Consider the following 15,259-nt stretch of genomic DNA (forward strand, 5'->3'; position numbering starts at 1 on the left):
TTTAGGGTGGTACTGGGGATTGAATTTAGGATCTTTTGCTTGCTGGCAAATACCCTATCACATCAGCTATGTCCCCACTCCTTCCTTCCTTCATCCCTCCCCCTCCCTTCCTTCCTTGGCCTCAAATTTAGGGCCTGGGCACTGTCCCTGAGCTTCTTTTGCTCAAAACTAGCACTCTTCCACTTGAGCCACAGCGCCACTTCCAGCTTTTTCTGCTTATGTAGTATTGAGGAATTGAACCCAGGGCTTCATGCATGCTAGGCAAGCACTCTACCACTAAGCCACATTCTCAGCCCTTCCTTGATTACTTTTTAATGCATATCTTAAAATACACCCTTTAAATAAAGCAGCATGTTCACAACCTGAAAGATCTTCCTGCTGCCAGGAGGTAATTCACCATCAACATGCAGCATCCACATTAAGTGAGCAGTTCTTTAATAGCTGTTTAAATATTTTCCACCACCGAAGTGCTTATGATTAATTTACAAGTGCAAGGCATTATACAATTAAATGTAAGCTGACTTACTGTGTAAATAATGCTGCTCAAGAATTAGTCCTGGAGTAGTTGGAATTTCTATTTCTAACTCAGTAGATTAAAACATAATTGTGAATGGTATAAAGATGTAAGAATCATATTATGGTAGAAACTGTGAAAAATAGAGAAACCAGACCCTTCCCAAGCAATTTAAAAACTCCAGTTTCCTTCACTTAAACATGGTTTCCCAGACAATAAAGATGACTTTCAATGTATAAAATTCCCAGAATATTAGTATTTGATGATCAGTGTATTGAAATTAATGGAATTTACAAAAACACATTTACATGTAAGCAGATATAAACAGACAATGTGCAATTGAGCTCTAGTCATCATCAGAGTCTGAATCATATTTCTTTCCTTGGATAGTTTTCTTTTCCAGCTTTGTGAAGTTTGCCCCAAATTTCTTTTGGCTCTGAAATGGTGGCTCCATTAAATTTCCACTAAAAACAGAACAAAATTGAAAACCATTTTAAATACACCTAGTATATTAGAATGCAAACAAAAATCTTTTTCATTATAATGTACAGAATATAAACAATTTAAGAAAATTTCTCTAATCATACTAAGAGCTGATAGATCTACATCTTGTTCTTGTATTCTAAATGTTTTAGGCCAATGTTTTATTTTCTCTTTAATCATTAATTGTTGATTCACGTTTTATAGGCTGTGCTAACACAACTTCTGATTGTTAAGAAGAGTGCTTTTTGTTAGTTATGCCTGTGATGAACCCATTAACCCTGACTCCCCCCCACCCTTTTTTTTTTTTTTTTTGCAGTACTGGAGTTCCAACTGTCTTTGGTGTTCTGTTTTTTTTTTTTTTTGGCCTGTCCTTGAGCTTAAACTCAGGGTCTGGACACTATCCTTGAGCCTCTTTATGCTCAAGGCTACCACTCTACCACTAGAGCAACAGCGCCACTTCTGGCTTTCTCTGAGTAGTTTCATGGACTTTGCTGCCCAGGCTGGCTTTGAATGGTGATCCTCAGATCTCAGTCTCCTGAGTATTTAGGATTACAGGCATGAGCCACCATTATCTGGCTATGTTCTGGTTATGTTTGAGATAGGGTCTGACTTTGGCCTGGGCCAGCCTGGACTATGCAGTCTTTATGCTTATGTTTCCATAGGTAGACAAGAGTGTACCACCACATCCAGCCTTTTCTATTTGAGATGACATCTCACATTTTTTGTGTAGACTGGCCTGGAACTCAACCTTTGTGATCTCAGTTTTCCTTGTGAATGAGATGACAGGCTACCATGCCTAGCTATTACTGGTTGATATGAGGTCTCATGAACTTTTGCCCAAGTTGACCTTGAACCACAACCCTCCCAACCCAGGCCTCCCAAATAGTTAGGATAGTAAGTGTGAGCCTGTGTAAGCTTTAACTAAAAGAATAATAGCCAATCCTGCTCTACTTTTGGTAGCTTATTATGATTGATTTGGTGTATTTCCTAATCTTTAGATTTCTACAGACTTTAGCAAAACTTACATAATTGTTATAATCTGGGATTGGAATAAGCATTTTATACCAATATTAATTAAAAATAATTTTTCTTTCAAAAGTGTCTTAGGATTTGGGATCTGGTGGCTGACACCTGTAATCCTAGCAACTCAAGAGGCTGAGATCTGAGGATCATGGTTTACAGCCAGGTTGAGTAGGGAAGTTCATGAGACTTTTATCCCCATTTAACTACCAAAATGACAGAAGTGAAGCTATGGCTCAAGTGATAAGAGTGCTAGCCTTGAGAAAAGAAACAAAAAAGCTTAGGTGGTTAGGGATGTGGCTTAGTGGTAGAGTGCTTGCCTAACATGCAAGAAGCCCTGGGTTCAATTCCTCAGTACCATATAAACAGAAAAAGCTGGAAGTGATGCTGTGACTGAAGTTGGTAGAGTGCTAGTCTTGAGCAAAAGAAGCTCAAGGACAGTGCCCAGGCGCTTAGTTTAGGCCCCTGGACTGGCAAAAACAAAAACCTCAGGGGCCCCAGGACTGGCACACAAAACAGGAAATACCATTTGCTATTAATGGAAACATGGGTCCTTGGAACCAATTACAGGGAGAATACAGTGTAATCCTAAAACATCTTCTTAGGACAAGAAAAAAAAAGTGGCTTAGATAATTATGGTGACATGTTATAAGGACTCATAAGCTAATATGAAAGAGAAGTTTTCACTGACCAACTCTGAGCTGGAAAGTAAATCACAATAGTAATAAAACAATTCACAGGCTAAATGTATTAATAACACTAAATGAAAAAGTAAATAAATGTAGGAGATGAGAAAATTTCAATACATTAACCTCTTCCCTACTATGCCAAATGGTAAATCTTGTGCTTGTTTGTCTAGCTTATTTCTGCTAACACCAGAAATAAGACAACTACCGCACACTTGGTATGATGGAAGAGCCCAACACCACTCCTCTAATGTAATTAACAATGATGTGTGATCAGAAGCTAATTTTGAGGATGCAATGCAAAACTTGAACTGTGGATAGTGATTCTACAGAAGAACTATCTTATAAGCTAACTTGCTTATCATACTCAAAACCTCAAAACCCACAAAACATTGGATTGAGAACTGGTAACAAATTGTTGAAGAATAGAAAATTTTTTAACTGACACGTTTGGGTATTGAGTGATGACACATTTGAGTAAGGTTTGTAAATTGAGTAATTCTTGCTTTGATAATTGCACTCTGGCTATGTAAGAGAATGTCTATATTCTTAGGAAATACATAAGGAATCCTTTTATTCAGGAATAAAAGGATATAGTATTTCTAACATCTACTCAAATGCTTCTGAGGAAAAAAATATATAAAGGATAAGTGAGAATCTCTTGTGCTAGTATGCAACATTTGGATCCTATTTTCCATAATGTATACTAAGTACAGAAATCTCTACATGTGAGATAGGGCTATATATATTAAAATTTAATGTTTTAAAGTAAGCTTCGGGCTGGGATGCATTTCAGTCATATAGCACTTGCCTAGCATGTGTGTACGAAGCCTCGGCGGTTCAATCCCCAGCACAATACCACAAAATAAAACACAAAAACTCTAAGACTCAGGTTTGTCTATAAATCTGAATTTGCTGCAATATCATGCTAATATATAATTTAAGAAATACAATTTTCTTAAAGTGTGGTGGCACATGTCTGTAATCCCAGCCCTTAGGAGGGCAGAGACAAGAGGATTTTGAGTTCATGAACAGGCTGGACTACACAGTAAGACTCATCAAAACACAATAAACACAAAACAAGATTAAAGAAAATAAAAATTGCTTCCTGATAAAACTACAAGTTTTAATATCATAAATGTTAATAATATATGAAAATCCTCTGTAAAATGATCAACTAGATAGGATTTAAAATTAACTTGATGCTAAAAGTTACCTGTAATTAAGAATATCAGAACAGCCAAGTCTCCATTCTAAAGTTTCTGTGGTGAAGTCATCTGTATTTCCTAGGTCAGTAAATCCAACAACATAATCTTGTGTCTTCCCGTCTTTTATGAGTGCTAGTGTGGGAAGGACTTTGATACGCAGTCTCTCACAAAGGAAAGGTGCTTTTTCCACATTCAGCTTCAAAAATTTGGTCTCAAGATGTTTCTTAGAAAGTATCACCAAATGTCTGTCTAGTATTTTGCACCTGTAACAACATCAAAAAGTTAAAATGTAAGGCAACAGATTTCTCTTTAAAAAATCAGCACCACTATCCTGGTGCTAGTGGCTCATGCCTGTAATCCTAGCTACTCAGGAGGCTGACATCTGACAACTCCAATTGGAAGCCTGGTGGAAAAGAAAAGTTCTTAAGATTCTATTTCCAATTCTATTTCCAAAAAGATGCAAGTAGAGCTGTGGCTCAAGTGGTAGAGCAGTAGCCTTAAGCAAAAAAGAGCTTAGGGACAGCACCCCTGAGTTCAAGCCCCAGGACTAGCACCTCAAACAAAAATATCACTAAACACCTGATTTCAGTTTTTCTGTATACGTCTAACTAGGTGGCAGCCAATCTATGCTATGTCAGATGACCTAATTTCCAGGTTAACTGCAAGATGACTGTCCAAAGACAAATGAGCATTCTAAAAAGTCAGATTTTCCCTAATGAGATTTAAAAAAAATGCTTTTAAGTAATAAAGATGTTGTCAAACTTTTAATATTTATGGAAAGAGCAAAACATCAAGATACTGTTTTCCTTATGTATGTTTCTTGGCATCTCATTTAGGAAAACTTAAAAAAAACTTTGTGTGTATATTTTTGTTAATCCTGGAGTTTAAACTCAGGGCCTGGGCACTGTCCTTGAGCTGAACTTCTCTGCTCAGGGCTAGTGCTCTACCACTTGAATTATAGCTCTACTTTTTGATGGTTAATTGGAGATAGAAGTTTCATGGACTTTTCTGTCCTGGCTGGTTTCAGGTATGAGCCACTAATGCCTGGCAGGGCAGTTAAACAAAACACTTGTTAGTGGGCTTGCTCTTTCTTGGAATGTTGAACCTATCAGGCAGGAAACCTGTCCTTCTAGACTCCTTGGGAAAGACAGAGGAGAGGAAGAGGAATGGGAAGGGTGAAAGATGGGAAGAGGAATAGAGTCTTGCCACTATCTCCTAGACAGAGATCTAAGGATTGAGACAGCTTAGGCAGGAAATTCTGTGAGAAATCATCTCCAGTTAACGACCAAAAGCTATAAACATTGCTGTGGCTCAAGTGGCAGAGCACTAGCCTTGAGTGAAAAAGATTAATTACTGACAGACACACATATACACACAAACAACAACAAAAAAAACCCACTTATTTAACTTTAACATGTGGTATAGAACTTAAAATATGTATGAGATTACCAGAAGACAAATTGAGAAGTTGTTCCTTTTAGTTTCCAGTAGTATATATTTATCCAAATTTTGTTTTTAAGAGAACAAAGTTACCTGAATGTAGAGTCTCTGTAGAAATGGCAAACTACTTTTTTACTCTCTTTGACTTCTTGAAAAAAGTCTCTCTCACTAGGGATTTCTCTGTATTCACCATGTCCTTTAGAAAGCCATTCCTAATTTGGAGAGAAGCAAAATATTGTATATGAAAAATCTTTTAGCACCAATTGATATTTTAAATGTCCCAATCACCATATTATTTTATAACAAAGTTGATATCCTATAGAGAAATGAGTTCATTTTAGTAGCTTTCCCGTTTCTGGTGTCCAAGAGTTAACTAGTCCATGGGCAGTGAGAATATCCCCACAGCCTGAACTGAGACAACTGTTTCAGTAATTTAAAACACTTGTTTTCTCAGAATATCAAAGTAGTTAGACTTGTGAGACTCAGCATCAAATTGCAATTTTGTGTGTGTGTTATTAACTACTAAAGTTAGAAACATTTGTTGTAAGTTATGTTTCTTTTTGAAAAGTTTTTCTTTTTAATTTTGTTTTTTTTGCATTGTTGGGAGACAGAACACAGAGCTTTTAGCATCCAAGTGCTCTACCATTCAGCCACACCCCTAGATCTACCCTTAAAAAAAAGTTCGGGGGTTGGTGGCATAGCTTTGTTGGCAGAGCATTAGACAATGAGGAAAAGCATCAGGTACTGAGTTCAAGTCCCAGTCTTGGACCTAAAAAAAGGAAAGAAAAAAATGTTTGTACTTGAGGTGTGGTTCAGCTGTTGAGTACAGAGCCATGAGTTCAAACCCTAGCATGCTAAATAAGAGAAAGTTCCAACCACAGAAAAATCCAACCACTCAACCAACTAACCAAAAAACCTCACCGGCTAAGTCAGTCTTGGGTACAGGGAGTTACTGTAGTTGAGAAGCTAGGGAGTTCTCTTTGCTTCTGATGAGCACCTCAGAGAAGCAGGTATACATACCTTCCATACTAACAAAGGGAAGTGTCCTAAGAGAAAAAGTAGTTCACTCACATGGTATCCAGAATCAATGCAGATCTCCCATTGAGTCCATCTGCCCTTAACAACCAAGCCCGAGAGACCTCCCAGCTTCTTGAACCCTGCTTGTGGCAGGAAGCTTATCTCCTCAACTGGAAATGCTAACCTTTCAGGCAGGTGGTTTTAATAAAAAGGAGCACTAGGCTTATAGGTCAGAGATACAAGTTTCAATTAAACTTCTAAGTACTTTTTTAGAAATGTCTTTTGACAGTTGGGTACTGATGGCCTACACATCTTGGGATGTGGAGAGTAGGACTGTAGTTCAAGGCCAGCCAGGACAAAAATTCATGAGACCCTCATCTCAATAAAAAAGAAAAGGCTGTGTGTAATGACATGACTTGTCATCCCAGCTATATAAGAATCAGCTAGGTGCTGGTGGCTCACCCCCGTAATACTATCTATATAGGAGGCTGAGATCTGAGGATCACTGTTCAAAGCCAGCCTGAGCAGGAAAGTCCATGAGACACTTACCTCTAAGTAACCTCAAAAAGCTGGAAGTGGAGCTGTGGCTCAAGTAGTAGAAAACTAGCCTTGAAAGAAAACGCTTAGGGAGAGAACCCAGGCCCTGAGTTCAAGGACCAGGATCAGGACCAGAGCTGGGGAAGAGAGGGGTAGGATGGGGGGTGGGGCAGAGGGAGAAAGGGATGAAAAAGGATTAAGGTCCAAGTCAGTGTAGGCAAAAAGTGAGCTCCTATCTCAAAAATAACCACAGCAAAAAGGGCTAAAAGGGTGGCTCAAGTGTTAAAGTGCCTGCCTGGCACGCTCAAAGCCTTGAGTTGTTTTTTGTTTGTTTTTTAAAAAAGGAAAAAAAAAAGGCTCTAACACTGAACTGCAATATAGATCCACAACTTTTATCTATGGATTCAGCTTGGACAAAGTTTAGAGAGAAAAATATTTTTTAGTCTTTTTTCACACCAGCCACTCAAGTCTCACAACTTGTCTGTTTCTCCTAATGAATTTTCTTGAACAAATTTCTAACAAGAATACTTAAAATCACAAAATTCTAAAAATGAGGAGCGGGCCTGGGAAGGTGGCTCAGTGGTAGAGCGCTTGCCTTGCATGCCTGAGGCCCTGGGTTCGATTCCTCAGCACCACCTAAGCAAAAAAGAAAAAAGCCGGAAGTGGTGCTGCGGCTGTAGTGGTAGAGCGCTAGCCTTGAGCTTAAGAGCTGAGGGACAGCGCCCAGGCCCAGGGTTCAGGCCCCACGACCGGACCAACAAATAAATAAAAAATAAAAATAAAAATGAGGAGTCAAATGTAATCATTACAGCACACATAGATATAAGTTGTTAGGAGCATACTGTTATAGCAATTTCAGAAAGCAGGGCAGAGAGGTTACTTGTTTCTGCTGTTGAGCTTTCCTTAGTGCCGCAAGTCTATTTTCTTTGAGGCGCTCCAATTCATCTTCATCCATCTGATCCAGTTTCTTAATTTCAGAATCCAAATGATCTTCTACCAGTTTGGTAGTTTGAAGCAACTGGTTTTCCAGGACTTTTGAAAACATGTCGACAGATGCATCACCTTCCATTCTTCTAAATGGTACTCGTCAGCCTTGGTACTAAGTTTAAAAAAAAAAAAAAAAAAGGCAAATAACACGAAAAATCTTTCATTTAAAAATTTTCTTTTTCGGCTGGGAAGGTGGCTCAGTGGTAGAGCGCTTGCCTTGCATACATGAGGCCCTGGGTTCGATTCCTCAGTACCACATAAGCAAAAAGAAAAAAGCCGGAAGTGAAGCTGTGGCTCAAGTGGTAGAGCACTAGCCTTGAGCTGAAGAGCTGAGGGACAGCGCCTAGGCCCAGAGTTCAGGCCCCACGACCGGACCCCCAAAAAAAAAAAAAAAAAAAATTTTCTTTTTCACTTAAAGATTCCAGTAACTGGGCATTTACTAACTCCCAAACACACACTGCTAGGCTTAAGAATTTATATATATATATATATATATATATATATATAGAGAGAGAGAGAGAGAGAGAGAGAGAGAGAGAGAGAGAGACCCATAGTGCTTATGCATGAAGATGGCATTAAAAAAAACCCTCAGTGTTAAAATAAGGAGGTGAATAGATGAGGAAAGAGCAATAGAGGGGAATTATTCTGATCAAAATAAAATACATGTATGGGCTAAACTGCATGGTTGAAAACCTTGGTACAATGAATATCTGCTAAAAATGGATGACAAAAGAGGAAAAAAATAGGGTTTGTTGGAATGGGTGAATAGGGAGGATGAAGTACTTTATCTATATATTAGAAAAAGCTGGGTACTGAGGGCTCTTGCTTAATATTTTGCTAATCAGAAGGCTGAGGATGAGGTTCAATGCAAGCCCTGGCAGAAAAGTCTGAGTCTTATCTTCAGTAAATCAGTGAAAAGCTAGAAGTGGAAACAGAAAACAAACAAAAAGCTAGAACTAGAAGTGTGACTAAAGTGGAAAAGTAGCAGCCTTGAGTAGTAAAAATCAAGTGATAGCCTGAGGTCCTGGATTCAAGCCCCCAGTATAGGTACAAAATAAATATATGAGAGGATATAAAGCAAAGTGATTGCTGAATGAAGTTGATGGGGTACACTGTATGTATGTATGGAAATGTCAAAATAAAACACCTTTATACAACTATGCAAAAGAATAAAAAAATCTTAAAAAAAAGAAAGAAGCCAAGTGTGGTGGCCTATGGGGAGGCTGAGGCAGGAGGACTTCTAGTGCAAAGCCAGCTTGGGTTTATATAAGTGAAACTGTTAACAAGCCAATAGCCAAGGAAAGAAAATAGTAACAAAAAGTTTTACTTAAATGCTTTTAAGTTTAGATACATAAAAACTGCAGAAAAGTTAGTTTTATTTAACTGAAACAAGATTGTGACATATTTCCAGGTAACTTAAATAAATGGAAATGCCTTTAAATCAAAATTCAATTGAGAACTGAAATGAACCTACTTAGAGCAAATTTCAGGCTTTTTTTTTTTTTTTAAGACCATTATCAGACCACACAGAAATCAGCTGAAGAGATGAACTGGCAATCAGTGTTTACAAAAGGAAAAGAAAAGCAGAAATATCTGTGAAGACTACTATTGAGTAGTAGTAGTAAGATCACAAACTCAGCTTTTACATATACAAAAACATAGGCTGGGTGCTGGTGGCTTATGCCTATAATCCTAGCTACTCAGGAGGCTGAGATCTGAGGACCATGGTTCAAAGCCAGCCTGGGCAGGAAAGTTCCTGAAACTCTTATCTCCAATTAACCACCAGGAAACCGGAAGTGGTGCTGTGGCTCAAGTGGTAGATCATTTGTCTTGAGCTGAGGAGCTCAGGGACAAGGCCCAGGCCCATAGTTCAAACCCCATGACTGACAAACCCCAAAACAAAAACATATTAAGATGTGCTCCAACATTGAGCAGACTTGAGCAAAAATACGCTTTTTCATGGTTACTCTCCTAAGGAAGTTCATTTCTCTCAAGACATTTCATAATTTTTGTAAAGACTACTGCCTGGTCGTCTATAAGCATTAGTATCCATGCCTAATCTATTATGCAACAAAATCCAATCCTCAAAAATTAATACTGACTTCAATTAACTGACATTTAATGTTTTCTGTGATACAAAACAATATAGTATTTACTATTTTCTTAAATGTTGATTTTTTTCTGCCCAATCAACTCATTGTGTAAAGTTTTAACACAAAGCTGAAGTTGTATCAATTATATATTGCAAAATAGATGACGTATTTTCTACTAGTAACAGACCAATTCTTTATGTCTGGGTTATTACCAAAGATGATCTACAGTTTGTCAATTAATACATAACCAAAATATACTAGAAAACACTACTGAAGTATCTAAAAACCAAAATGAACTGTGAATTTATTTACTAAGCTTCTGATACTGATCTTGGTCCACCTGTGGCCCTCTATAAATGTTGAACTGAGCTTTTGCAACCTTCACTTTTCAGCTTTTTCTTCACAGAAAAAACAGCTGAAAAACATTCTTGATTTCACTTTCATACACCTGAAGTTAGCAGTGCACAGATCACAGCAGATACTTAATATTTGAATATTTTCAATGCATTCAATTTATTGTTGAATGTACATGTGCCTAGCTTTTGCTCAAAACATATTTGAGGTTAAAAAAATCAAATGAGTAACTCCTTATAAATAATACAATTGAACACTATTTTGAATGTAACAAAATACTTCCACTCCCTGCCTCCCCCCAAAAATGTAAGATCGTGAGTCTAAGGGTAGGACTAGGGGAAGGAAAACAAAAGATATCCCTTGTTCATCAGAACTTATTACTAGGGCCACAGCAGATGCTGATCACAAGACATACTTAAACTTCAATTATCTGCTAAAGGAGAACAGAAACCATAAAGAGCTTTGCTAAGTGAAGGTGCGGAGGTCTCAACCTCTTGAAAATGTTAAAGAAGTGGTGTAATGGTTGCTAACTTTTCATTCTTCAAGTCAAAGTCTCTATTGTTCCTTTTAAGGTTAACTGGAATGGTGGAAAGAGATACTGAGGCCTGAAATTTCTCCTTCTCCTCCTCCCCCGTCTCTCTTTTTGTCTGGGTACTGAAGCTTGATTTCAGGGCCTGGGCAATGATTAATTGGAAATAAGTCTCCCAGACTTTCCTGACCAGGATGGCTTTGAACCGCGATCCTCTCTGAATTTAGCCTCTAGAGTAGCAAGGATTACAGTACTGAGCCTACGGCGTCCGGCTATCTTTAATTTTTTTAAAGCCAGGCACCAGACAAAACTACCAAAAGCTCGCTTTTAACAGTCCTGCTGTACCTTTCCAACAGTCTCCTTTGCCACTCCCAGAGCCCGGGGACAGATAAGGGCAATTCAGAGGCAGCGACTTCGGCGACTTCGGGAGCGCATGCGCTAGGGCCACTGCCACCGCTTGGACCCCAGCGTCCGGCCGCGCCCCTCCTCCCAACCCAACTGGATGTGCAGCTGTGATGTGCCCAACAGCATTGAGAGGACGCGGTGGCCAGATCTGTCACAGCATTCCTTGTCTCACCTGAGCTCTAGGTGTCCAGGGAGTGAGGGGGCAGCAGCTCCAGAAGGCCGGTCCTTTCACTTTGCAGCTGACGTCGCGGACTACGAATGGGCCGTCACCTCTGCTTTATCATTGGCTGCAGCCCTCTCGCGATATCTGAGATGCTCGCGGAAGGCATGGTCATCTGTGAAGCGAGAGCTTTTGCGCGTGCGCCACGCTCCTTAGCTAGTCGGAACTCAAGGATTTCAATTCAGTTCTCTCGGGGTAAATGGCTCTAGGGAAAGAGAGCGAAGTATTCTGGGAGTTGTAGTTTTTTTTTAAAATTCAGGCTAGAGTGGCTTAAAAAAAAGTCAGTACTATGAAGTTACACCAGAAATAAAATAGCTACGATTTTGTTAAGGGTTAACAATCGAACTTCATTGTGTTTAGTGATCTTTTCTATTTTTTATAAAATTGAGCGATAACTTCATTTTTTAAATATAGTTCACCCATAATACCACTGCTCATATTCGTATTCACAGAACATTTTCACTGTTCCAAGAGCTTCCGTCCGTCCTTCTAACACGCTAATTTTTAGAAGCTACTCTTGTTTTGAATGTAAAGATTAAGACTCATATGAGGGCACCGGTAGATAGGTAGGTCCTTGAATTTTTCCGTCGGTAACTGCACATCATTTTTAATCCATGGATGTGCTTGAGCAGTCCCAATTTTTGTCTTGGGTTTAAAATCCCTCGGAAATTTCCCAGGGCTCAACATTGGTTCATTGTTGTTCTTTAGGGAATTTCGTGCAGCTAAGAATACATGGACATAAAAGCAGGCAAAGACCCACTTTTGAAGCCGGTGCCAGTTCCTCACGCCTAAATCACCCCGCGGGGAGGGTGCTGACGTGGGAAATGCAAACGTGGGGAATGAACAGTCTCATTGTCCGCCACTTGGTTCTAGAATGTGGAAACCACGCGGTGTCGTTGCGCGGCGAACACTGGCAGGCAGGGGGCGCTCAGGATCCTGCCGGGCTGGCGGGTCAACCGGAGACGCTCTACCTGAAGCGCCGCTCTCGATGAGCCGCGTCCTGCGTCCTCACGCTGAGGCGGCAGGGCGATGCGCTTGCGCATTGAAGGCTCACACCATATGTGCCCCGTCCCTGTGCGCGCGTCTGTCGAGAGCCGGGTGCGAGAGGCGGCAGCGCGAGTGGGGACGGAGTCGAGCGGAGACCGAAGTCCGCGGGGAAACAGTGGGTCTGTGAGAAACCGAACCGAGGGCTGGGGCCGCGACTGCCGCTGACAGACGATGGGGAAGAAACAGAAAAACAAGAGCGAAGACAGGTAGGCTGTGGCTGGTGGGTCCGGCAGCAGCCGCCGCGGCTCCGTGAGGCGCGCGGGTCTGCCGCGCGCGAGGTTGGGCTGCGGTCGAGGCTCGCGGGCTGCTGGGACGCGGCCGGGAGTGGGCGGCGCGGGTCCGAGACCCCGGGCCAGGCGGACACGGTGGGCCTCATTTCCTCTAGCCGTGCGTCAGTCCTGTAAGCTGCCGGGTCGCCGGCTCTGGCCGGGGGAGGTTCCAGGCCTCGGAGCCCGGGCAGCGGGGCAGTTGTTTGAGGTACCCGGCCGCGCGGGGAGGGTCTGGGTCGGCTTTCCTTGCCCAGGTGGTGGGTGGGAGTTGGGTATTCGGCTCTTGTTATGCTTTGGTACCCCGTGAATCCTGGGGGGGGGAGGGAGTAGGGAATCCGAAGCTGACGTACGTGCCGTCGATTGGGTGGTGGTGGTGGTGGTGGTCGCTGCTCCTGAACCTGCTCAGGAATGGAGAAGTGAGGAGCGAGAGTTTTAGCTGTTCGCTCTCGGTCGAATGCGGGCACGCTATCTCAGATCCGTCTAGATGATGATTGTCCAGGCTCCATGCTTTTTTTCCCCCCCTCTTTCCTTCTTCCGGCCTTTTTGGTCATTTCTTTGCTCTCTAGCACCTCCCCTAAGGAAAGGAGAAGGTGAAACAAAACCAACCCCGGGTCGCGGCTTTCCAACGACTTCAAAGTCTGTGGGGAGCGAGGGAGTGCGAGGGTGTCCGGAAGTTACTCACCCAGAGGTTTTTGGAACGTTCCTGAGCGTCGCATTCAATTAACATTCTTTTTCGGCTTTTTCATAAAGAGTTTTACTTCGTGGGAACAGGTTGCCATCTGTTAGTTTATCCATGCTGTGCTACTCGCCAGACCTAGTTTAAATGGTAAGAGGGGAGTGTAAGGTAAACGTAAGAGCAGAGCCAGTCTGTGCTATTTCGTCGTCTTCACGAAAAACACCGTGGGTGGTTTTTGAAGTTAAAATAAGATTTGTCAGTTGGAATCTTGAATCGTGTACGCTCACCTAGAACTTGCGTAGCAAATGAATGGAATGAGAAGGCCCCAGACTCTTCGTATTTCACTTTTAGGTTTAGATCTTTGGGAGGAAGATAACTGGTTTGGAGAATAGAATTTGGTAAGTAAAAAATGGGGGACAAAAGCAGAAATTGGGTAGTTTAATGAAACACAAATTTATGCATGTTTGACAGAAAAGTTTTTTGATATGTAGATGGTATTTGTTTCCTTGCTGAGAAGAATTTTCAGCTGTGTATAAAATGTAGACAAACAAATACAATAAAGCCTTGTGTATCACTTACCTGTCTTCAGCCATTATAAGCACATGACCAGCCCTAATCATCCACCTGTTGAATATTTGAAACTCTGAAGCTATTCTCAGAGGTCTTTCACCTGCAAATCCGTCAGGAATAATCTGAGTAATGGGGGCAACTGGGCACTGTTTGCTCACGCCTGTAATCCTAGCTGCTCAGGAGGCTGAGATTTGAGGATCATGGTTAGAAGTCATCATGGACAGGAAAGGCTGTGAGAATCTTATCTCCAATTAATCACCTAAAACCCAGAACTAGAGCTGTGCCTCTAAGTGGTAGAATGCTAGCCTTGAGCAAAGAAGCTCAGAGACAGCACCCAGACCCTGAGTTAAAACCCCATGACCAACATAAAAAAGGGGGAGGGGGATAACCCACAAGCCCACCACAGAAGCATAAGGGTACAATCAAAATGTCACCATCAAGCCTAAGTGGTTTTATAAATATCCAATATACAGTCAGCATTTTAATTTTCCTGATTGTCTTAGTTTTTTTTCAATTCATTTGTTTGGTTCAGGATTACACTATATATTTATATTATTCTACTTTCAGTGCTCTTTCACAGTGGAAAAAAAGCTATTTTGAGAGGAGACATTTTGTAGTTTTAGTGAAAAGTAACCTTCCTCTTAAGATTCATAAAAATAATTTCATGGATCACGTAAAAGTTGGAATTTGTTATTAAGTGATTGGTTTGGTGTAGTATAGGTGTTGCTTCCTCCACTAACCTATAGTCTTTTTTTTTTTTTTGGCTCATTTTGAAGGGAAAGTGCAGCAGTGTAATTTGAAAACATTTTCTCATATGCCAATATAAAGTATGTGTTATTGTTTTGTAGACTCCTATGCTTGAGCCTTTAAAATTGTACCAAGAATTTCTGAGATTTTGCAGGAGGGCTCATTGTGACCAGAATTGCTTTGTGTTTTGTTGTTGGTTTTTACTTTGGTGTTCTACATGAGATGCTGAAAGGTGGGAAAGTTACTTTGCTTTTTTTCCCTGTTGTTTAAGTAGCACTTTCTTCAAGGATATTTTGAATAATTTTTTTAAAAGACAATGCAGACTGGGAAGAAGGAGTGCAAAGTTCCCTTATTATTTGTGTAACATAAATATGGTCAAACTTTTTTTTTAAATTTAAGATCCCTAGTTTAAGGATTTTTCTGTCATTCCCCTCTCCCAGGCTATTCTCAGCCAGAC

The 15,259-nt window shown here is 40.7% G+C and overlaps 2 protein-coding genes across 3 annotated transcripts in view; one reads left to right on the forward strand and one right to left on the reverse strand.

Moving 5' to 3' along the window:
• Positions 1 to 418: 418 nt before the first annotated feature.
• Txndc9 (thioredoxin domain containing 9) lies at positions 419 to 11,552 on the reverse strand. Its single transcript, XM_042695379.1, has 5 exons — positions 11,446 to 11,552; positions 7,786 to 8,004; positions 5,445 to 5,563; positions 3,920 to 4,174; positions 419 to 978 (listed from the first exon to the last, which is right to left on the reverse strand). Exons 2-5 carry the CDS (start codon positions 7,972 to 7,974, stop codon positions 861 to 863), a joined length of 681 nt encoding a protein of 226 aa, XP_042551313.1. The 5' UTR covers positions 7,975 to 8,004; positions 11,446 to 11,552; the 3' UTR covers positions 419 to 860.
• A 984-nt stretch (positions 11,553 to 12,536) lies between these two features.
• Eif5b (eukaryotic translation initiation factor 5B) overlaps positions 12,537 to 15,259 on the forward strand; it is an 81,341-nt gene continuing 78,618 nt past the window's right edge. For both annotated transcript variants that reach the window (XM_042695377.1, XM_042695378.1), the window contains exon 1: positions 12,537 to 12,746. In XM_042695377.1, the coding sequence (XP_042551311.1) occupies positions 12,712 to 12,746 (35 nt within the window). In that variant the 5' untranslated portion in view covers positions 12,537 to 12,711. The remainder of the gene's footprint in view (positions 12,747 to 15,259) is intronic.

Source organism: Dipodomys spectabilis, unplaced genomic scaffold (genome assembly GCF_019054845.1).
Source record: "Dipodomys spectabilis isolate Male_0828 unplaced genomic scaffold, ASM1905484v1 ptg000187l, whole genome shotgun sequence".
Taxonomy (NCBI): Eukaryota; Metazoa; Chordata; class Mammalia; order Rodentia; family Heteromyidae; genus Dipodomys; species Dipodomys spectabilis.